At 43.5% G+C, this 23,617-nt stretch overlaps 1 protein-coding gene across 3 annotated transcripts in view; it reads left to right on the top strand.

The window, feature by feature from the left end:
* The window catches only part of LOC123518630 (trehalase-like), a 177,180-nt gene that overhangs the window by 89,089 nt on the left and 64,474 nt on the right, over positions 1-23,617 (top strand). Inside the window, exon 2 of one of the 3 annotated variants that reach the window (XM_045279545.1) lies at positions 2,360-2,365. The exons of the other annotated variants lie outside the window; for them this stretch is intronic. Within the exon in view, the coding sequence (XP_045135480.1) occupies positions 2,360-2,365 (6 nt within the window). The remainder of the gene's footprint in view (positions 1-2,359; positions 2,366-23,617) is intronic. 3 annotated transcript variants of the gene reach the window in all.

Consider the following 23,617-nt stretch of genomic DNA (forward strand, 5'->3'; position numbering starts at 1 on the left):
TGTGTGTGTGTGTGTGTGTGTGTGTGTGTGTGTGTGTGTGTGTGTGTGTGTGATATTCTCTCTCTCTCTCTCTCTCTCTCTCTCTCTCTCTCTCTCTCTCTCTCTCTCTCTCTCTCTCTCTCTCTCTCTCTCTCTCTCTCTCTCTCTCTCTCTCTCTCTCTCTCTCTCTCTCTCTCTCTCTCTCTCTCTCTCTCTCTCTCTCTCTCTCTCTCTCTCTCTCTCTCTCTCTCTCTCTCTCTCTCTCTCTCGCTGAAGACCACCACTTGTCTCTGGGAGTAAGGCACTTCCTCTCCGTCGATGCTAAATTTTCCTTCTCTTTCCTCCCGCAATACCTCGCTTCTTTGGAAGAGCGATAACTTATCCTCAAGCCAAAAACGCCTGGAACTCCACCGGAAGAATAATCAAGTGGTGTGTGTGTGTGTGTGTGTGTGTGTGTGTGTGTGTGTGTGTGTGTGTGTGTGTGTGATACATGGAGAGTATAATACATAAACAGTGCAATTATTGTTGTACATATTGGGAGGCTACGGTCCATTGAGCACACTCCCGCATGGGGCTCCCGAACACTAGGAACAATTACAATCCCAGCCACATCAGGACTGCAGTCATTAATTGTTCGTATCAATACATGCAAATTGTGCCAAAATAATTGTGGGACATCATTCACTGCAGTAAATAGCGCTTCATCACAACGCTTCAGGGAAAAAAAAATGATCACAAGAAAATGACAAATGTATTACAAATCTCAATAACGACGATACCGATTTTTCTCTCCCCAATTGCTACCATAAAGAAGTGACATGTAATTAATAGCCTTAGTTTTCTTTTTATTAATCATATTTTGCACACGAGACAGTAACAGGGAGGAAAGCAATGCAACCAACAGGCTATGTATGGGTTTTCCTAAATAAAAAAAAAGAATAAGAGAGAGAGAAAGATAAAGTGTGTGTGTGTGTGTGTGTGTGTGTGTGTGTGTGTGTGTGTGTGTGTGTGTGTGTGTGTTTGTATGTGTTCGTGTGCGCGTGTGCTTTTGCGTCTACGTGTGTAACACCTACATGTTCTGGTTCCGTCCTTCCATGACGTGACGCATCTTGGGTGACAACAACAAACCCACTGGTCGAGGCGCCCCTTCCCAGTGTATCTTCAGTATCTGCAGCGGACACTGTGATAGAGAAGCACCAAAAATTATCTTTCACAAAGGTCGGAATGTCTCGATTTGCAAGTAGACATTCTGTGGGTGACTGCAGAGAGAGAGAGAGAGAGAGAGAGAGAGAGAGAGAGAGAGAGAGAGAGAGAGAGAGTTTTGTTATCTGCACCACGTAACCTTATCGCTATCACCAGGAAATGTTTATCCTCACGTACCGTCAAGGAAACTCCCAACTTCATTCCCTGAACGCATGTGGTGTTGACGTGCCTGTTATCGGATAGTTTTTTGGGATCTACCTTCCGTTCAACATGATTCCTTCCTGCCCTGCTTTCGTTCACCACCTTTATTCACAGCTTAATCTTACATCCACGATTTGTAGCACGGTGCAGGTTTCAGAAGCACTGGAGTGTCTCAAGGCGTGCTTCGATAACTGGAACAATGCATCTTAATTTTCAGGGAGTGTTGGATTTTTTGTTAGTATGTTTTAATTTTTGGAATATTATGTGTACTTCCTGTAGGAGCCTTGAAATTATTGTAATTTCTGGAGGAGCGTATAGGAGGTTTTTGGGGAAATAATGTGTTTTTGGAGGAGCACGAAGGAATATTGTAGTTTCTGGAGGAGCGTGTGAAATAATATTGTAATTTTCAAAAGAATATCGCAAGAATGTTTTTGAGCGTTTGAAATAATAATGGACTGGTGTTCCCCACAGTCTTGTTGCAAACTGTGGCTGTAGCAAAGTGAACATTCAAAGTTAAGCCACCGAATCTTGAAACTAATGGAAGTCAGGCACTTGATCGCGTCAGGTATCGGCCAAGTTTCGTACATTATGGTGTCTGGGAACGTATAAATGCATTGCTTGAAGTCATGCATTCTGGCGCAAACTCTTCTTAATGACTTTCTTCATCAACTCCTTTATTAGACGTTGTTTAGTGAACTTATTCCACTCGTTTTCATCACCTTTCTCTGTCCCCTCACATCATTGCGCACTATTAAACGTTACTGCCCCCGTCCCCCAAAAAAAATAAAAAAATCAGATAACCACTTCCACTTATCACATCCCCATTCTTGTTCTTTGTATTTCTACGGTTTTAAACATGAAATCCACTAATTATTGTGACATCATTGCAGTATTTACGTCTCAATTCTTGGTAGCACAGAGTTTTATCGTTTCCAATACACATTTTTGTTTTCTGAGCTGCCTTCTTTCTTTACAGTTTTCGGTAATGTAATGCCAGTGTCGGCCGTTGTTTCTGCGACATTCCCTCGCCGACTGTCTCATTCACCATTGTCTAAACGGGAGGCATTTTGTTCTCCCTTGCCGGTAATACTGTTTCTGTTCTTTGCTCAGCTGAATTCTAAATAAGTAGGAGGAATAGCAATGAATGGCATGTGACGGTGTGTATTTGAGAGAGAGAGAGAGAGAGAGAGAGAGAGAGAGAGAGAGAGACTGACAGACAAACTTATTAACCAAGGCGAGTCAGGAGGGCAGGACAAGTGACAGCTCCGGCGGCCGTGGTGCTCCAAAGTTGTGTGTTTCGAAGGGTGGCGTCCCCCGGCTGGCTGTTGGGTCGCCTCCAGCAATATTGAACGCCTCTAAATACTGATGACCCAACAGGCGGGGCTCATTTTCAGCTCGTAATTGCCGGTGCTTTGCGTATATCAGGCGAGCAGTGCCGCCGCCTTCATTACTGCCTGCCTGCCTACCACACGCCACAGCACCGCCATGCATTTTATATATATATATATATATATATATATATATATATATATATATATATATATATATATATATATATATATATATATATATATATATATATATATATATATATATATATATATATATATATATATATATAGAGAGAGAGAGAGAGAGAGAGAGAGAGAGAGAGAGAGAGAGAGAGAGAGAGAGTGTTTTGGTGGTATGCGACAATTCTGTTGTTTATAACTTTATGTCTTTCACCGTGTTGGCATCGTTACAAGTAATGTGAGTGTGCAGCCTTTGTATTGTGCTGTGTTGGTTGTTGTTCCTGTGAGTAGACACACACACACACATACAGACTTTCATTGCTTCCACCGCCGGGACGCAGGACATGGGGCCAAGGTAGGGCCGTAGGGTGTCTCGCTCCGCCCGTATTGTTGTCGCGTTCCACAGAGACTCAGAAAACAGATGATCTCCCTGTTGGTGTTTATCCGAAGCGTTGTTGTTTACTGGTGCAGCTTGAGCGGCGCGGTGCGAGGAATGGCTCAGAGTGCAGCGGAACAGCTTTGGGGCACGGTCATCCTGTGCGTGGCGTCAGACCCAGGTAACTAATGGCCGTGCACGCCCCTCTTCCCTGTGAGTGCAGCTGCGTTTGGAGCCTTCGTTAAGCGCGCTGATTTAAAGCTTCCCTCTGCATGTCCCGAGACAGCCATGTGAGATATTGCAGGTGTGTGAATACCGCGGCGCCGAGATGTGCCCGCGCCACCTGCACGATGAGCGGGCTTTGATGGACGAGTGCTTTTTTGGTGGCATGGAATAGAAGTGCGTAGCAAATGGCACTGTTAGCAGAAGAGGAGAATTAAATGAGACTGTCTATAGATTCTCGTTATCTCCGGAGAAAAAAAAAAAAAAAGCTAGAGCGCTCCAAAAACTTGGTTCCTGCGATTTCTTTCTTTTCAGCAATCCAAAAAAAAAAAAAAAAGTCCTCGTACGTTCGTTTCCTGAGCTACCTCCTTCCCTCCCCGTCTCCCTCCCTCCTTTTTTTCACATTTCTTTCCCTTGTCCCGTACAAAAGCCATCCCTCTGCCTCTGTGGGGCGAGACAAGTTTGCTCGCCTTAATTTATTCCTTTGGGATGAAAGTCGGCGGGTCCTTCTCTCCAGGCGGTGTCCAGGAGCGGCTCAGGGCGGCGTAAGAAGACCCGCCTCCCTCGTGTCGCAGAGTTGAATATCCCCATTTTTTTTTTTTTTTTTTTTTTTTTTACCCATTTCTCTCCGTCGCTCTTGTCAGTCTTTCGTGCGGCAACTCACTCTCCTCCTGCGCGTACCGGTGTTTGCTTTTCATGCATGCATTTATGGAGGCCGTACTAACTTTCCATCGGCAGCTAAGGGAGGGAGGGAGAAAGGCAGCCAAAGGGAGGGGTCGTGTGGGCAAACAGAGGCAGCGAGTAACATAAAAGTGAGGACGCGTGTGAGATAATGTATAAAGGTGCGGACAGTGTTAGGTGGAGGTGTGCTAGTACCGAGACAGGCATGAGGAATGGTTCGTCAATCACCATTAAAGATAAGGTTCGCTGAGGAAGATGAAGGAAGGTGCGGGTGATAGTCATTTTAAAGCTGAGGTCGCTGAATTCTGTTGTGTGATAGAGAATGACTTGCTGTAATGTACTAAAACTATTTCCCTCCCTCCATTACTGAAAATTTGAAAGAAAAACAAGCAAGAAAAAATGAAGAAAAGTAAACGTAGAGTAGATATAACGAGAGAGAGAGAGAGAGAGAGAGAGAGAGAGAGAGAGAGAGAGAGTCAGGAGGTGTAAGGTGAAGACTTGCCTCCCATCAGTTTCTCTTTGCCTCGTTTGGTCTCGTATTCATTCTCCTCCTCCTCCTCCTCCTCCTCCTCCTCCTCCTCCTTCTTCTTCTTTTCTCCTCCTCCTCCTCCTCCTCCTCCTCCTCCTCCTCCTCCTCCTCCTCCTCCTCCTCCTCCTCCTCCTCCTCCTCCTCCTCCTCCTCTACTACTACTACTCTACTACTACTCTCTCTCTCTCTCTCTCTCTCTCTCTCTCTCTCTCTCTCTCTCTCTCTCTCTCTCTCTCTCTCTCTCTCTCTCTCTCTCTCTCTCTCTCTCTCTCTCTCTCTCTCTCTCTCTCTCTCTCTCTCTCTCTCTCTCTCTCTCTCTCTCTGAAAAGAATGTTGTTGTTCTCCCTCTCTATATTTATGATACGACTTCCGCCAGACTACACCATGAGGTCGTACTCGTATTTGTGTAGGTGATGTGTGTGTGTGTGTGTGTGTGTGTGTGTGTGTGTGTGTGTGTGTGTGTGTGTGTGTGTGTGTGTGTGTGGTGCTGGATGGAAAAGATTAATAAAAGCTAGACAGCCTTTCACTCACACCCACCGTCGCACACACACACACACACACACACACACACACACACACACACACACACACACACACACACGTAATTGTCGTGGCACCGCGGAATAAAAGGGTGATCATTCATTGTGATGGAGTGTGCCGAGATTTTGCTCCGTGGATTTTTATGGATGGAAGTGGTCTGCTCTCTCTCTCTCTCTCTCTCTCTCTCTCTCTCTCTCTCTCTCTCTCTCTCTCTCGTGACGTTTTTTTCTTCCTCTTTCTCATCTTTTCCTCGTTATGTATTTTTTTCTTTACTTTTATATGTATTTTTCTCCTCTTCTTAGTCCTCCTCCTCCTCCTCCTCCTCCTCCTCCTCCTCCTCCTCCTCCTCCTCCTCGTCTTCTTTCTTCCATACTGTAAGTGAAGATCTACAGAGAAAGAAGTAGGACACGTCAGCAGGCAACCACGTGATAAGTCAGTAAGCTCGCTGTTATCTGATTCTTCCTCCTCCTTCCTCCTCCTCCTCCTCCTCCTCCTCCTCCTCCTCCTCCTCCTCCTCCTCCTCCTCCTGACTCCCGTTTTTTCGTTGTCTTTTTTTTTCTAAGTTCTCTCTCTCTCTCTCTCTCTCTCTCTCTCTCTCTCTCTCTCTCTCTCTCTCTCTCTCTCTCTCTCTCTCTCTCTCTCTCTCTCTCTCTCTCTCTCTCTCTCTCGTTTTCGTTGTCTTTGTCTTAATTTTTCTCTTCCCTAATTTCGTTTCTATCTTCGTTTTATTTTTCTTTTCGTTTTTTTTTTCTTCTAATTCTCTTCTATTTTTTTATGATTTTCGTCTTCATCGTGGTTCTCTTCCATGTCCTCTTTCTTCACTTTCACCCATTTTTCTTTCTTTTCCTTATTTCTCCTTCTCCTTCTCCTTCTCCTTCTCCCTCCTCATCCTCCTTCCCTTACTCCTTCTCGCTTCCCTCTCTCATATTTTTCTTCCCATTTCTCTTCCTTTATCTTTTCCTCCTCCTCTTCCTTCTTCTTCTTCTTCTCTTTCTCCTCTTCTCCTCTCTTCCTCATTCTCCTTCTCTTTCTCCTCGTCGACCTCTCTCATCTCATTTTTATCTCTCACATTTCTCTTCCCATTTCTCCTCCTCCTTCACCTTCTCCTCTCCTCCTTATCCTCCTCCTCCTCCTCCTCCTCCTCCTCTTTCTCTCTCTCTTCTAGGTTTTTTTTTCTCTCTCTCACATTTATTTTCCCATTTCTCCTTTGCCTGTTCCTCTTCTTCCTCTGTCTCTGCTTCCTCCTCTGCCTTCTCCCCTTCTTCTTTCCCTGCCTTCTTCTCTGCCTCCTCCTCCTCCTCCTCCTCCTCCTCCTCCTCCTCCTCCTCCTCCTCCTCCTCCTCCTCCTCGTTTACTAATTAACACCAGCGTAATGAAGTGCCCATGCAGTTTTCTCTCAGGTTACAGTCTTAACGAAAAAGCGACTACTTTCAAGGTAATGTGTTTGCTCAAGATTACACGTGTTTTCCCCCTAATTGGTTTATTTGACTTGAATTACCTACTTATGCTGGGGAGGGAACGCTGGGATCCCTTCAGTCTTCCCTCGTTTTCTTCCTTTTTCATATTTTTTTTTTTTTCAAGTTGACCTTTTTATATTTTTCTATTTTTATTTTTACTTTTTTTTTGTATTTTTTTTTTTTTACTAAGGGTGTTTTTTCTTATTGGTAGACTTTCTGATCCTGTTTTTTTGGTGCGTTATCTTTTCTCTCTTTTTTTTTTTTTTTCTTTTGGTTCGATTTTTTTTCTAATTAAACTCATTTTTTTAATGTGTGAACAGGGATTTATTTTAACAAAGGGCGACTTGGTTTATGACAGAGTTCCTAATCTTGTGTTTGGCTTCTTAGCATTCTCTCTTTTTTTTTATATGTGTGTGTGTGTGTGTGTGTGTGTGTGTGTGTGTGTGTGTGTGTGTGTGTGTGTGTGTGTGTGTGTGTGTGTGTGTGTGTGTGTGTTTTTCAGGCTCGTTTTGCTTTTTCTGCCCGATCCCACGCTCACCACCTTATCCACTACGCCACCGCCTCCCTTATTATTATTTTTTTATGTTACGGCCTATAGCGCCTGTTAAGCTTCTGCCCATTAGTGGCGCAAGCAATTTTATTCATAGTGGTAGCCATATTAGGGCCTGTATCACCACCCAAGCGCATCTTTGGTGTAGCCATCTAGAACCTGGGTATCATGGTAGGTAACTTTAAACCACTCGACAAAAGGCACAGCTTCAAAGCGGTATGTGGTGTGATTGAAACCTACGCGTGGAGGTCTGCTCGATCCTACGCTCACCACCTTATCCACTACGTCACCGCTGCTGTTATTGCTTCTTTTCCTCAATACTGTCTTCAAAGGCGACTGAGATGCTTGCTCGACTGTTTCTTCTCACTGAGGGACCGAAATAATTATTACCATAACCATAAAATCACAAATAACAGTAATAATAAAAAAAAAAGATACATAAGTAAATAAACATCAGATAAAACAGCCTTCAAAAACTATAGTAACATGTATTTGCGCTTGTTAGAAGTAGAAGATAAAACACTAAAATGATTGAAAGCACAGTACACGGCTAGATGAAATGTGCAAGTATGACATGAGGGGAGGTGACATGAGGTGAGGTGAGGTGAGGTGGTGCGTGGGTAGGTGCATGGATAGCAGCATTATGAGTGTATGAATATGAGCACCATTGATAATTATATGAATTGATAGGCAAATGAGTGGTTCATTGCATATGTAGTGCGTGTGTGTTTGTGTATGTATGTATGCGTGTGTTTGGACCAGAGAGGCGGGCGGGATGTGAGTAAGTGATGTTAATAAGCAAAAATACATACACACGTCAATATCACCACGGTAAGCATAGATAGCAGGTATTAGTGCTTGTATATGATATGCTTATAACTGTAGTGGTCTGAAATTATAATGTTGGGGCTAATGTGTAGAAATAGTAAGTGAAGCATGTAAGAGAGAGAGAGAGAGAGAGAGAGAGAGAGAGAGAGAGAAATAGCTAGTAAATAAGAAAACAAGCAACAAAAATAAAGCCACGAAAAACCTCACCAACAGACTCCCCATTGTAGAGCAGGAGTAGATGGGCCGTAATGATGTGTGTGTGTGTGTGTGTGTGTGTGTGTGTGTGTGTGTGTGTGTGTGTGTGTGTGTGTGTGTGTGTGTGTGTGTGTGTGTGTGTGTGTGTGTGTGTGTGTGAAGATGTGTACCGTCCGTGGGTGGGAGTGGTGTGTTGATAGTGTCAGCTGTGCCGTTCCCCCTTTTTGTTTAGTGAGAATGTGAGTGTCCAGGCTAATGTTGTGGCGTGTGGCTTAATTTCCTGCCTGTGACGATGTGTGTGTTGGTGGCGAGAGACGGCGGCGACCTGGAGTGTCAATACCTCGCTGCTATCTCTCTCTCTCTCTCTCTCTCTCTCTCTCTCTCTCTCTCTCTCTCTCATAAATATCGTATCGCTGGTTGATATTGAGATCATTAAGGTAAAGTGGTTTCTTGGTTGCATTAATCTTAATCACCGCTACTCCCTCTCTCTCTCTCTCTCTCTCTCTCTCTCTCTCTCTCTCTCTCTCTCACAGTATTCAGTTTTCTTATTTCTTTCAGCTGTGATGTTCTTTTCTTTCTTTCTTTCTTTCTCCTTCTCTGTAATGGCAATGTTAGTGAGTTTTAAATGTTGTCGTTTCAAAAATTTATGTTTCCTTTCATAAATTTGTCTCTTTTTTCTTATTTTTTCGCTCTGTTATCTTCTTTCTTTGTGGGGGGTTTGTATCTTTCTATTGTACAGTATATTTCAGGATCTCCTCTTCCTCCTTCTCTTCCTTTTCCTCCTCCTCCTCCTCCTCCTCCTCCTCCTCCTCCTCCTCCTCCTCCTCCTCCTCCTCCTCCTCCTCCTCCTCCTCCTCCTCAAATTCCACGCAAGGTTTTCTCTTCCATTTCGAGATTTAGTGTCGCCATTCTCTCTCTCTCTCTCTCTCTCTCTCTCTCTCTCTCTCTCTCTCTCTCTCTCTCTCTCTCTCTCTCAATTTATTTTTTTATTCTTTTTTTATTATAGAAGTGTCAGGACACTCTCAGCTAACCTAACGTAACCTAACTTAACCTAATCTAACCCAACCCAACCCAACCCAACCCAACCCGACCCGATCAGACCTAATATAACTAAGCTAACCTATTCAGATCCAGTTAACAAACGTAACCTAACCTCATATAACCTAACCTAACCTAACCTAACGTGGACAAATCATGCGAGACTCAGTGTGGCGTGTTGTTTAGTCTCAATGGAGCTTTAGTTTAATCGTTTTTGGTTGCCCTTGGTCAGTTTTCCTCTCGTGCAGTAAAAAATAAATGAAACTCACTCCGGGAAGCGGTTTGTGATTTTGTCTCCGCTTTGATGCGACGAAGAAATAAAAGAGGAAGGAGCTCAGAGCGTGATTCCCAATATTTCACGGTCCAGTTAATGGCAATCGCTGTGTTTTCACTTTATGCTGGTGTATCCTCTCTCTCTCTCTCTCTCTCTCTCTCTCTCTCTCTCTCTCTCTCTCTCTCTCTCTCTCTCTCTCTCTCTCTCTGATATTTGTTTTCATCCTTCATCACCCTCTTCTTTTTTTTCTAGATGAGGGGCTGGAGTGTGTGTGTGTGTGTGTGTGTGTGTGTGTGTGTGTGTGTGAGAGTGTGTGTGTGTGTGTTTGTGTGGTGGAAGTTGTTGCTGTGTGTGTGTGTGTTGTGTGTGTGTGTGTGTGTGTGTGTGTGTGTGTGTGTGTGTGTGTGTGTGTAGTGGTGAGAGTAGTTGCTGTGTGTTTGTGTGGGTGGAAGTTGTTGCTGTCTGTGTGTGTGTGTGTGTGTGTGTGTGTGTGTGTGTGTGGATAGTGTGTGTGTGTGTGTGTGTGTGTGTGTGTGTGTGTGTGTGTGTGTGTGTGTTTGTGTGCGCATCGAGTTGCCGTCTGGGTGGATGTGGGTGTGTGTGTGGGTGGATGGGTGGGGAGTGGAGGAGTGGTAGGATCCCCCTCCACCGTCCTGCGCCGCTTGCTTCACATCAGATAGCGCGGCTGAGCATAAACACCCTGGTGGGAGTTTAGAGATCTGTTGATGTTTGTTCCTTGGTTTATTCGCAAGTCTTTCACTTAACAAAATTATTATCACGTGGAATGTCTTTATGCTTTGAGTAATACTGACACTTTCTTCTTTCTCTCAAAAATATCTTTTATCAAAGACTTGTGTCTAAAATATCATGTAACTAAATCATTTTCCTGAATATTGAAAATATAAATATCAGAAAATAAGACATCAATGCAAATTTTAGAAATTAGGTTAACTCTCACAACACAGAAAAAGCTAAAAAGAATTTATTCAAATTCTTGAAAAAAAAAGAGAAAAGGAAATCAAATAAAAACTGAACAGAAATGTTTTGGAGTGACGGAGGCGGACAGAGCTGGCGGCGACGCAGAGGGAGCCCGACTCAGCCTGTGGCGCCTCGGCCGCGGAAGATCACGTCAGCCTCACGAGTGTTTGCCCAGAGCCGCCCTCCCCTGCAGTCTCGGAAAGTGTCACCGCGATATGCACACAATACTGTCTCCCCTCCACCATTGTGTGTGTGTGTGTGTGTGTGTGTGTGTGTGTGTGTGTGTGTGTGTCGCATTTCATATTCAATTTCTTTCGTGTCGACTCCTTTCTCTACACCACCGCCTGACCGATAGAGACCCTCATGCTGGTTAAACCAAAGACATTATACATTATACTTTTCTTTCTCACAATGTTCGGAAGTATGTAACGTATATTTTTCTTTTTTTACCTATTTATTCAATGTTTTCATGTTGAGCTCTGTTCTTACACTGCCGTATGACCGACACGCCTTCAAGCTTCACTCTGATGCACATACACATTCACTGAGGTCCCTACCCTCAACGCTCCGGCTCATAATGACTCGTAAGGGAAACGTAATTCAATATTACCATCATGGCTCTTTTTACAAGTTCATTTTATGCGTAGTGAGATGTCTGTCTATATTTCTATTTATCTACTATATCTATGTATTTGTGTATCTGTCTTTATCTGCATGCCTATTTTGTTTGTCTTTATGTGTCTCTCTATTTTGTATGTCTATATACGAGTATCCGTCTATCCATCAATCTATCTTTCAATCTCAATGTAACTATTCGAGCCGTGTCCAGACTCCTATTTGTCATGAAGAGCCAGGTTACACGACTGTTGGCTCGTCGCCGGGATCAATCAGTCCGTCAATCAATCATCGTGTTTCCCTCCATGTCCGAACCCCACGTTCTGTGACCAACAATAATAAAAGAAAACTAAGCGTCCAATGTCGAAATACAACTGTATTTGAAGGAAGGACAACACACGAGTAGTGACGATGGCCAGGCGCGACTCAGTAATGCGACGAAGTAGAGTGATTGGATACCGAGTGGCCAGGGCGTTCCTGAGACCCCGAGATGTGGCCACTTCTTGGAAGACTTTAATTAGAGAGAGAGAGAGAGAGAGAGAGAGAGAGAGAGAGACTGTGTTTCCCCTTTCCTCCCCCTCGTCCTGGTGCGTTATGGTCTTCCTTACTCGGTGTTTTTCTGCGTCAAAGTGTGAAGAAATTCTGGTGTGCTCAGCTACAACAGAAAAAAATCTTGGAGTGGAGCCTCCTGTGTTGTTTCCATTTCGTTTTTTTGTTCCATTTTTGTGTTGACGCCTTATGGCCCATGTTCCTCGCGCTGTCTTGTCCTGTAGAGGTGTTTGCTGTCTCCACATACATACACACGTACACACGCTTTTTAGTGTTCCTTCTCGCTTCCTTTTATCTTTTTTTCTATTAATGGGTTCTTTTTTTTTTCTTTTTTTTTTTTTTTTTTTATTGGCCTGCTCATGTAGAAAAAAAAATGTTATGTTCGTTGACTGCGAGATGTGTGATTACGGAAGCTCATGCAGGTTACAATGTGCATGATGCTTGGTATGGTTGCTGTGATGATTGTGTAATAAAGCCGTGTGGTCATTAAAATATCTGGTGGAGGGGGAGAGGAGAGGTTTTTTGTCTGTGTATATTCAGTGCATCTGTTTGTCTTCCTGTCTGACTATCTATCTGTCTAATATGCATCTATCTATATATTTACCTCTTTGCTTATCTATTCACCTACCATCTACCACCTCTTCCACTCCCACTACCATTACCATTACATGTCTACACCAGTACCACTACCGACCACAAGAATAACAACCATAACCACCTTACCAACAACAACAACAAAATATGGTGCTGGTACATACGTGGTAGAGATGCTGCCGCGATACGATGGCGGAGAGAGAGGCTGTGTGTGTTAGCTGCCGCTCCGCAAACAACTTAACATCCCATTAGACATGAGTGAGGCTGCTGTAATGCCGACATAGGATTCCACACGGAGTTACAGTCTCTCCCTTCTTCCCGCCCGTCCAGAAAATATTCGCTGGGTCTGGAAAATTGCTTCCTCACCTAGAGTGTTTCCAGGGCGTGGATGGGATGGGGAGGGGTTCGGGTGGGGACGAGGGGAGGAAGGGAGTTTGAGGAGATTGGAGGAGCGAGAGGAGGAGGACGACAAGATGGAGAAGGAGGGGAAAGAAAAGTAGGAAGAACGAGGATGTGGTGAAAAAGAGTGGAAGAAAGACAGAGGTGTTTTGATGTTCTAAATGGCGAAGAAAGAGATAAAGGACGGTGTTCACATTTAAGGGAAAATGAGAAGAGCCGTGGGAAGACCATGAGCGGGAAAAAAAAAAAAAGGAAAGGAAAGGAAGAAGGGAGCACGTTGGAGAGGAACAGTGTTGAAAAAAAAATCAATACGAATACGAAAGAAAAAAGAACGTGAATGGAGAGAAGGAAGGACCACGATGTAAAAATGGTAGATGGGAAAGCAGAAAATATGGAAAACTGGCGAGAAAGTGAGCTAAAGTTACAGAGAGAGAGAGAGAGGAGGAGGAGGAGGAGGGAAGTGCAGAAGGGGCATAAAAAGTCCAGTAAAATAACCATTTTTATGAACTCGCTTTGAACAGTTGCAGATGACGGTAGGAATTACGAATGTTGCTCTGTGTGTGTGTGTGTGTGTGTGTGTGTGTGTGTGTGTGTGTGTGTGTGTGTGTGTGTGTGTGTGTGTGTGTGTGTGTGTGTTTATTATATTTTTTAAATTTTTTTATTCATGTTTATTCACTTTTATTTATTTCATTCTATCCGTTTTTTTTTTTCGTTTACTTTGTTTTTTAAGCTGAATATTATAACTTTTTTTTATTCATTTTTGTTATTTATTTCATTCTATCCGTTTTTTTTATTTTCTTTTTTCGTTTTGCTTTTTTTTTTTTTCTAAAGCTGAAACGGACATTCCAATTTCCAAAGTGTAGGTGTTTCGGCAAGTTTCCACCATACTTTTCGTTACCAGAATGTACACTCCTCTTCCATCCTGCCTTTGTCTCTTCTTTTGTCGTTCCTTCCTTCCCTCTTTCTTACTTTCTTTCTTTCTTGCCTTCATTCATTCAGTTATTCTTTCTTCCATTCATTTTTCTTTTCGTGGGTTTATTCTCTCTCTCTCTCTCTCTCTCTCTCTCTCTCTCTCTCTCTCTCTCTCTCTCTCTCTCTCTCTCTCTCTCTCTCTCTCTCTCTCTCTCTCTTTTCCCTAGTGGCGGTGCGTGTGGGCGGCCTGGGAGTGGAAGGTTGGTTGAGGGTGGATCAAGAGGCAAAGCGATGGGCTGAGCTTCACTGCCTCTTGCGGGACACGAAGTAAAACATCTCGCATCGCAGGAGGATTGTGTGTGTGTGTGTGTGTGTGTGTGTGTGTGTGTGTGTGTGTGTGTGTGAGAGTGAGTTGCGCCTTCGATCAGGAATAAGTAAATTGAAAAAGAAGCAGCCTCGTTCGCTCGTCTCATTCCATTACGTATCGAATCGTGGGAATACTTGCTCTCAAACCCTTCCGTTGACTTGGTCCGCTTTCAGAAATGTTTGGTTTCTCACCCCGACTCTTCCACAAAGGCCACAAAGATGATTACTCGGATTCTGAAGAGTGTTTCTCCTGCTAATCACGTAGAAATCTTGTTAACTTGTTGCTTGTGCCGTCAAACAACACCGTTATAAAACTGCGCAGCTTCAACACTAAAGCTTTTTTTGAGTGTAATAGAGGTGCGGGCAGGATGGTTTCTGAATATGTGTTCTTTTCTCAATTGTTTTCATTAGACGCGAATGGAAGTTTGCGAGGATCTTCAAGTGTAGTTTCATGTTAATACAAGTGACCGCCGCGGTACAGTGGAACCATGCGTGCTTTGGGGTCCTAGGGGTCTCCAAGCGCAGGGGTTCGAATCCTGTCCACGGTCTGAGTGTAGGTAGGGCTTCCTCACTCGGGGCAACGGTTTCCTATCGGGTGGGCTTTGAGATAGGAGGTACCACGAAAAGTATCCCCTTTAGCCCACAAATTCCCATGAAATGTCCACATGGTATGAAAAAAAATAGTGATGCTGCTGAGTAAGAGCCTTGTGTGATCATTCCTTTCGCCTTTTTGAAGATATGAAAGAAAAAACGTGTAATTATACGAGACACCATCATCATCCGTAATCATCATCATCATCATCACCATCATCGTCACTATCTCCTACCATCACATTCACTGCTGAACAAAGATACAAAAACCCTCCTCTCCCTCCTCTCCCCTTCTCCCTCCACAGCTGCCCACACGAGTCACGGCTCTGTGCTAATTGGTACAAATTTTTCCAGTCTTATCTTTTCAGCTTTTTGTTTCATCATCCCCTATCACGGAAATGTGTTCGCTTGTGTGTGCTGGCCCTTCTTTTTTTTCTCTTTTTTTGCATAGCTTTTAATTTTTTTTCTAGTCGTACCACTCTAGTTTTATTCATCTTCCATTTTTTACACATTTTTTTAGTTTTTTTTTTTTTCGAGAATAGAGTTTGTTATATTTGTTCTATGATGACCACTGCATTTATCATATTTTTTTTTTATTATTATTATTACTATTGTCCACCTTTTTTGTTGCTTCTTCCTCAAGTCTTGCTCATTTTTCATTACCATATTATTTTTTCTTCGATATTTTACCTCTATTTGTGTGTGTGTGTGTGTGTGTGTGTGTGTGTGTGTGTGTGTGTGTGTGTGTGTGTGTGTGTGTGTGTGTGTGTGTTACCTTATCCTGATTGAACTTCATCCATATCTTAAAACCCAGCATTCATTAACATTCCCCGTTACCTCGCTGGCTATTCACTTCAATTCCCCAGCGGCTCCTTCATGATACTGTGCAGCATTTTGACGTGTTCCCTCCACCATGCTGATCTCCTTATAACCTCACAACGCATCCCATCGCCCACATTGTTCTTCTTTTTGACTTTCATTTCCACTCGTGACGTCTTGATAACAACAAAAACAGTGAAGAAAACGTTTTGCTTTGTAGGGAGAGCTGGAAATGAGTAAATAAATAATTGAATGGGAAAAAAAATGGAGAAAGAGAACTGGCATATGAATCTTGCCCTGTTTCCTCTGCCTTGTGATCATAATAAATATCTTTCGCCTGTTTGCCTTTGTTCTTTTACATTAGCCCCTTCAGTACTGGGACACATTTTTGCCTTGAGTTTTGTGTATCATTAGACGATTTTTATTTACATTAGGAAGGATCTATGGCGGTCAGAAGAGTAGTGGAGAGAGTCTTCACTATTCTAATCCCCACATATGTTTCTGAAGCTGTACAAAATCGCCAAATAGTAACCAGAATGAATATATAGATACGTGATGTTACTAATAGGATTAAGCTGCTTCTTATACGTCGGATTGAATTAGTAGAGGCCACATATCACGCTCAGAGGTCAAAAGTATCAGTGTGAAGCTCCAATATAGATTTGAAAGAAGACTAGATACAGTTTATAGAGGAGGGAAAGTGGAGGAAAGTGGAGGAATGTGCAGGAAAAGTGGAGAAAAACTGGAGGAAAAGTGAAGGAAAGTGGAGGGAAGAGGAGAGAAGTGGAGGAAAAGTAGAGGAAAGTGGAGAGTGATAGATATAATTGGAAGGAAAACAGTGAATGAATGCCACGTGTGCGCCTTGTGGTTCTCTCTCTCTCTCTCTCTCTCTCTCTCTCTCTCTCTCTCTCTCTCTCTCTCTCTCTCTCTCTCTCTCTCTCTCTCTCTCTCTCTCTCTCTCTCTCTCTCTCTCTCTTTCCTCTTCTCTTCTCTTCTCTCTTCTCTTTTCATTGCAACACTTCCTCATTGGTTCTAAGACGAAGTTGCGACAGTGATCTTCCTTGGCTGCTCAACTTTTACTTATTCCTCTAGTTTGCCAGTGAAGGACTTTTGTACAATAGTTTCGGGGATGTGTACCTCCTCCCCCTAACCGCCACGATATTAATTTCTCTTCGGTCTTCGTAATTTGATCGCAGGATAGAAACTCGAGGAGGAGGAGGAAGAGGAGGTGGTTCGTGGTATGCTCGTTAATTTCTTGTTTGCGAGCGTGTAATGAGTTCGAAGTTAATTCCTGTTTTCTTCAAGCTTCTTATAGTCTGTTAAAAGTGATCGTAAGAGTATTATATTCTGTGGTTTTCTCGATTAAATGCTTTATTCTGGGTGTAGGTGTGTGTGCATGCCTGTGTTTAATGCGTTATTGTGTGTAAATGAACGTTCTTGAGTGGTATTGGGAGGAAATGTGTGGGAGTGTTCTGGAGTGCTAAATGTAGTTGTATGTGCACCTGAGGTGTTTCCGGGTTAGCGTGGGGCGTGCAACACTGCTAGGGTATGGTGCTGGAACCTAGAGTCTTAGGAACGTTTGCGGGGCGTGGCGGTGTGTGCTGGTATGTCTAGCATTTTTTGGGGAATGCGGTATGAGATGGAAAGTACGGGGAAGTTCCTAGAGTGTGGTGGCTTGTGGTGGAATGTTGGCAAGCGTTCCTGTGATGTTGTGTGGTGTGGTGTGCACTGGACCTACACTCTGAGGTATCAGTATTCAGACCTTGGGATAAAACGACATGCGTGTGTGTGTGTGTGTGTGTGCGGGCACATGCGCGCCTCCAGAACCTTTCCACAGGCTGGTTCGCGGACACAAGTGTTTGGTGAAAAAGAGTCAACCACTTCAGGTTATTGGGACACTCGTGGGCCAGCAGTGCGCACCAGAGTGTGTTCCCGTCGCGCTACACAATGCAGTCACTTCACAGCATGAATTTCAAAGACTGTGATGTCGCCATATTGCGGCGCGGAATCGACAAGCGTCCAGGTATCGATGGCCGCACCTGGTATGCTTATTATTGGCTGGCGGGGTGTGTGCCGCCTTGGTGCAGCCTTGGTGTCTCTCCAACACGTCGCCACTTCACATTCAGGACTGGAATCTTGTAACCACCGTGTAAGGCGTCCGCCAGTCTCATCGTCATTATCAACCTAATTTTCTGGAGCGATTCTCAAATAAAATTGCAATTGGCAGTTTCAGAGAACAGCTGAAAGTCAAGCAGAAGAATGGTACCATTAAAGTCCAGCTGATTAGAGGGGTTATAGTCCTTGCACTGGTGGCTTAATGGCTGTCTGAGCCTCGATTTCTCAATGCCTATTGTGGTGTAGCAGCGACTCTCAGGGCGTTTGGTGTCTCGGACCAAGGCTGTTCACACACCGTGGAAGGGATGCTGGTAAACTAATCCACAAATGGGGCCACTTAATATTACCTGTGTACATGTGTGGGTTGTAGCCGAGAAAGCCCTAAAATTAATATAAGTGATACTTAACCGTACCGGAAACAAATTACTCAGGGAAAAGATAAAGTTTGTCAACATTGATTTTACTATCTATTAGATATATCTGTCAATAACATATATTAGTTTCTGAACTTTCGCAAAAATAGAAAAAATGTGGCACCTATTGCGTAGATAATAATTCCTCGGTACAAGACGAAATAAATCCTTCAGTGACTTCAGCGTGAAGGAGTGCACTCAGGCAACACTCACTGGAAGTAGGTCATTTAGGTAGAGAGATTTTAGCTACACTACTGACTGCAATCGGAGATTCATGAAGTTTTTCAGCTTGATCTTGACAGAAACAAGTAAGATAAGTTGAAACGAGAAAGACAAAATTCGCCGAACATTTGAAAACCATGAAACAAACCAAACCTTGACCTTTCCCGCGACTTTACCTGCCATCCAAGAGATTCGTGACCGATGGGTTGCCCAAAGTTAGGAAGAAATGTTGTCATTCCCATAAGGCAGAATTAAACACTAAAAGCCTTTAAATGGCCAAAGTGTGCATATTTTCATGTGATGTTGGTTGTTCATCTACTAAAAGTGAATTATATTCCCAAAGATGTTTTTGGTCAGTAACGTGGCTCTTCAAGAGAAAGCTCAGTGTGTGAGGCGTGCTAGTAGAGTATGTAGCAGTTCCTACAACGCCACTCGCACCTCAAGAGTTCTTGCCGCGCCGCACACATGTTCTACAACGTAGTCATAATTTTTATTATTCAGTTCACGTCACGCAGGCAAGCTAACAGTAAAGTAACCTCAGCAATGAAAAGAGAATCATGAAGGTTTAATGTGATTTGTAAGGTAATGGAATATTCTGATGGGAATAGAAAGAAACAGAAATGTTAACATTACGTAGTACGCCCAGGTGGTGGATAAGCTGATGATTAATTACTTGATTGGTGGATTGTTTTATTGATTTATTTAGTAAGATTGCTTTATATTAAATAAAATGCGTCTTGCTAAAGTAAAGAAAAAAATAATAAATCTGAAGAAGAGAGAAAGAAATCATCTTACAATTTGTGGCAAATGATTCTTGAAGAAAAGTTTTGGAACCTCTTTCCTAAACGCTCTTCCCTGCCCTGAGTCATGAGCAGTGTATACATCAGCTTGACGTCATGAATCACCTTTGGAATTGGCAACCATGTCGCGGCACGGCTTGAATCAACACTCCACACGCTCAGCCTCATCCATCCTGCGCCGGAGAGATGAAAGAGGGACAAACGCTGAAAGAAACCAAATGGAAGCGAAAAAAGAAATACAGCAATATACTAAACGAACGTTATAGGTGAGGGAAATATGAAAAAATATCGGCGAAAATAATACGTTAAAGGTGAAAGATCATTAGATAAAAACATGAATAGAGACAAAACAGACCAAGAGGAGAGAAGAACGTCGCTAAATGAGAGAATCAAGTAAGATAAGCGGAAACGAGAAAGAAAAAATGCACAGAACATTGGAAAACCATGAAACAAACTACAACTCTAAAACAATAACAGCAACAACAACAACAACAACAACAACAACAACAACAACAACGAGAACGACGTGAACAAATAACCTAAGAAAAATAAAAGATAGACAAATGGTATATTATTTCACCGGACTTATCAAAACAAACTACATCTGGGAAACCTCAAGACATTCACTCTGATGGCACCAAACCTTCGCTCCAGCCAGAATACCACTTTATACTGGGAAAGTGTGTTTGTTTTGAAGAATTTCCCTCATGACATTGCTCACCAACCGCGAAGACTGGACCAAAAAGCGACAGTAATGAATGTGAGACTCAAGAAATACGTTAAATATGGTTCGTAATGGTCAAATAATTACTCTCCGTCCTTCAGCTGTCTTTAGTAAAGGAAATAGAAGAAAGAGAGGTATAAGAAGAAGGAGGAAGAGGAGGAGGAGGAGGAGGAGGAGAAGGAGAAGGAGGAGGAGACGTAGAAAATGAAGTAGTAATAGTAGTACTCGTAGTAGTAGTAGTAGTAGTAGTAGTAGTAGTGGTGGTGGTGGTACTTGTGGTTGTAGTAGTAATAGTAGGAAGAGGAAGAGGAGGAGGAGGAGAAAAAGAGGGCGTAGAATATGAAGTAATAGTAGTAGTAGTAGTAGTAGTAGTAGTAGTAGTAGCGGTGGTGGTGGTAGTTGTAGTAGTAGTAGTAGTAGTAGTAGTAGTAGTAGTAGTAGTAGTAGTAATAGGAAAAGGAGGAGGAAGAAGAGTATTACTGTAGTAGTTGCAGTAGTAATAGTAGGAAGGGGAGGAGGAGGAGTACCATATTAGTAGTAGTAGTAGTAGTAGTAGTAATAGACCGAAGAAAAAGAAAAAGCAACAACAACAACAATAACAGTAGTAATGGTAGTAGTGGTAGCAATAAAAGGAGAGTAGAAGCAGCATCACCACCACCACCACCACCACCACCACCACAGCGTAGGTAGCCGAGCACAAGAGAGTGAAGGCTGGTGTGGAGTAGGAGGGAGACGAGCAGCAGAGATCCACAAGTCACTCCACCACGCCCACTCGTTGGAATCCCCTCCCTGCCTCTATGTGTTTGGCAGGCAGAGTTTATTGCACATATTAATATTAATGCACATTTGAGATCGTTCGTGTAAATTTGATTAATGATGTGAAATTAATGTTATGGACTGGAATCCAATTTTTTGTGCTGAATGATGGTGCATTGTTAGGGCTCGCCACCACCACCACCACCGCCACGACCTTAACTAGAAATGAATAACTTTGGCTCGTCAGCTCCCCATTTTTTATTCCTCGTTTTCTTTATGCACGTCAGCAAGTGTCTGTGCATCGATTTCTGGGGAGAGAAAGGAAGAAAGATAACTGAGAATACTTTTGATTGATGAGGTGCAGTGGCTTGTGTGTGTGTGTGTGTGTGTGTGTGTGTGTGGCAGGTTGGTGGGGGAGGGTGGTGTTCTGTGAATGTATTGGTGTGTCGAAGATTGAAGTGGTTGTGGTTGTGGTGGTGGTGGTGGTGGTGGTGCTGTAGATCACCTGTTCTAGGTTGCCTCTCCATCGATGGACATGACGTCTCTTGTGTGTAATGATATTTATGTAGACACCTCAGCTGACATTTCTGATATATGATTTGGGTTTATTGAATACAGTGAATAAATCTGTGTGTGTGTGTGTGTGTGTGTGTGTGTGTGTGTGTGTGTGTGTGTGTGTGTGTGTGTTAATAATAATATAATAATATTCCGGTTTATTTGAATGGCAGCTAGTACAGGTACAGAGCTGAAAATCCTACATATTGAATCAACTTATACATGTATATATTCTTATATACTAACAATCATACTTCTTAAGTCTACACAACCACCATGTTGGCACCTGACATATGGTGCGAGGCAGCTATTTATAGCGCCAGATAGGCCTAGCGGCCTAGGCCCCCAGGGTGATGCCCCCCCCCCCAAATGCGTTTTGTTTATTGTTCGGAGTTTGTTTCTCCTTCCCAGCAGCGGGTCACACTTCCGTCTTACACCAGGTACTTAATCACTGCCAGGTGAACAGGGGCCACTCACTTGAATAGAAGTCTCGTCCAAATGACCTCTGACCTGTCCCGGGAATCGAACTCGGGCTCTCTCGTGTCTGTCTGTCTGTCTGTCTGTCCATCCGTCTGTCTGTTTAACACTTCTTTGTATGCACAACTGTTAAGCCAAGGCCTCGTCCACCAGTGAACCGTAAAAGGGTGAACGAATGATTGCCAAATATTTGACAAATGATTGGCGTTTTGACATGAATAACTTGATAAACCTGTTGCCGATTGTTGCTGAAGTTAATAACGTAAGGAATTAATCCACGTGTCCTAAGCCGAAAGCCTCATGAAAACTGATGGTCTGAAAATCGCTTATGTCACCGAGCAACGTGCCGATTGTAATGAGAGTGACGCCTGAATTCAGAAACGCTTTCCTATTTCACAGGGACAATTTTCCAAGGCCACAGAGACGACTAGCCGGATTTTAAGGACAATGTCTCCTTTTAATAAACTGGAAATCTTGCTAATCCATCACTAGAAACATAAAAAAAAAATACCCTTAAAAACATGAGTATCTTCTTTGGAAAGCAGTGATGATGAGAGCAAAGCGTTTCAAAATACTGAGGGTCTGACTGGGGTGGCTGAAGCGAGTGTGCAAGTGTCAGCCATTATTAGCACTCTGCCTGATGTGGTTCAATTATCGTGAGGTGGCGGCTGAGTGAGTTACGTAGGGAGCCAGTAGTTACAGCAGTTGCAGCAGTTACAGCAGTCACCCCGTCGCCTCACTGCCAGGTCGCGTTATTGCCCCTTTATCGCCGCCGCCCCTCAGTGCCTCTCCACGTCCACTCATATTATAACATTTACATCTGCCAACACTTCACCGCTGCTGACTCACGACACAGCGAGTCCGAGTGAGAAAAATGGAAGGACTCTCTCTCTCTCTCTCTCTCTCTCTCTCTCTCTCTCTCTCTCTCTCTCTCTCTCTCTCTCTCTCTCTCTCTCTCTCTCTCTCTCTCTCTCTCTCTCTCTCTCTCTCTCTCTCTCTCTCTCCTCAACGGACTCTCTTGACCCGACGTCGACGAACTTGACCCGACGTCGTTGTATTTGCAATCGGAATAATTGTTGTTTAGTGTGTGTGTGTGTGTGTGTGTGTGTGTGTGTGTGTGTGTGTGTGTGTGTGTGTGTGTGCGTGCGTGCGTGTGTGTGTGTGTGTGTGTGTGTATGTATGTGTGTGCGTGTGTCTGTGTTTGTGTGTGTGTGTGTGATATTCTTTTTTTTCGTAGTGTCTGAGAACGAAGAACACGAAACTTACGAAGCCGTTAAAGAAATTAGTGTACATACAAAACAAAAACAGCACGATCTTTTTTGAGCCGTGCGCGTGTTGAGCACAATATGAGCTGATGTTTAATGCATGGCGCAGGAAATGTGTGCATATAGTCAGTGCAAAAATACCCCGCGTGTTAACTGAGTATTAAATGACTGACTGAGGAGGACATGAGGACAGTACCAGCTGCTCGTCCCTACCTCTTCCCTCTCACCTTCTCCTCCTCTTCCTTCTCTATACCTCCACTCCCTCTCCTCCAGCCACGGACCGAAACCACTCCTCCCTCTACCCCCACCGTAGCCCACTCCTACTCCCTCCACTAGTAATTTTTTTCCTGCCTGCACAAAGCTACAATGACCATGTCAGTTCCCGAATCTATTTGCCGATTAATTTGCACTTTCATACTCCTTAAACATTAATTTTTCTTCGCTTTGCACTTTTGCTTCATTCCCCTCGTGCTGTGTCCATAAAGGAATAATTATGGCGATCCCCCGCAGGCATGCATTTCTTTGTGTTATTAGCGGGGAGGGCACGGCGTCCGGGCAGCCTCTCAACGGACCAACCGCCCCACCGCATTCTGCATTATTGTGGTTTGCTGTGTCTAGAATACTTCTGACGTACACCACAATTTTTATTAGATATTCCTCTTTTTTTTTTTTTTTTTTTTTTTCCTCCCGTCCACTATATATGCTTTTTTTTTTAAGAGGCAGAACGTCAAAAGCCTTCCCGTTATGTGGCCTACGTTGTCTGGTTTGCTTGCCTCTGACGCGGTCGTGGTCAAAAGTGCTTGTGTTCCTTTAGTTACGCTTCAGGCAAGCCGTCGCCTCCCCGTATTCCATATATTGTTGTGCTAGCTGACCGATCATAGTT

This window comes from Portunus trituberculatus, chromosome 44 (assembly GCF_017591435.1).
Source record: "Portunus trituberculatus isolate SZX2019 chromosome 44, ASM1759143v1, whole genome shotgun sequence".
NCBI lineage: Eukaryota > Metazoa > Arthropoda > Malacostraca > Decapoda > Portunidae > Portunus > Portunus trituberculatus.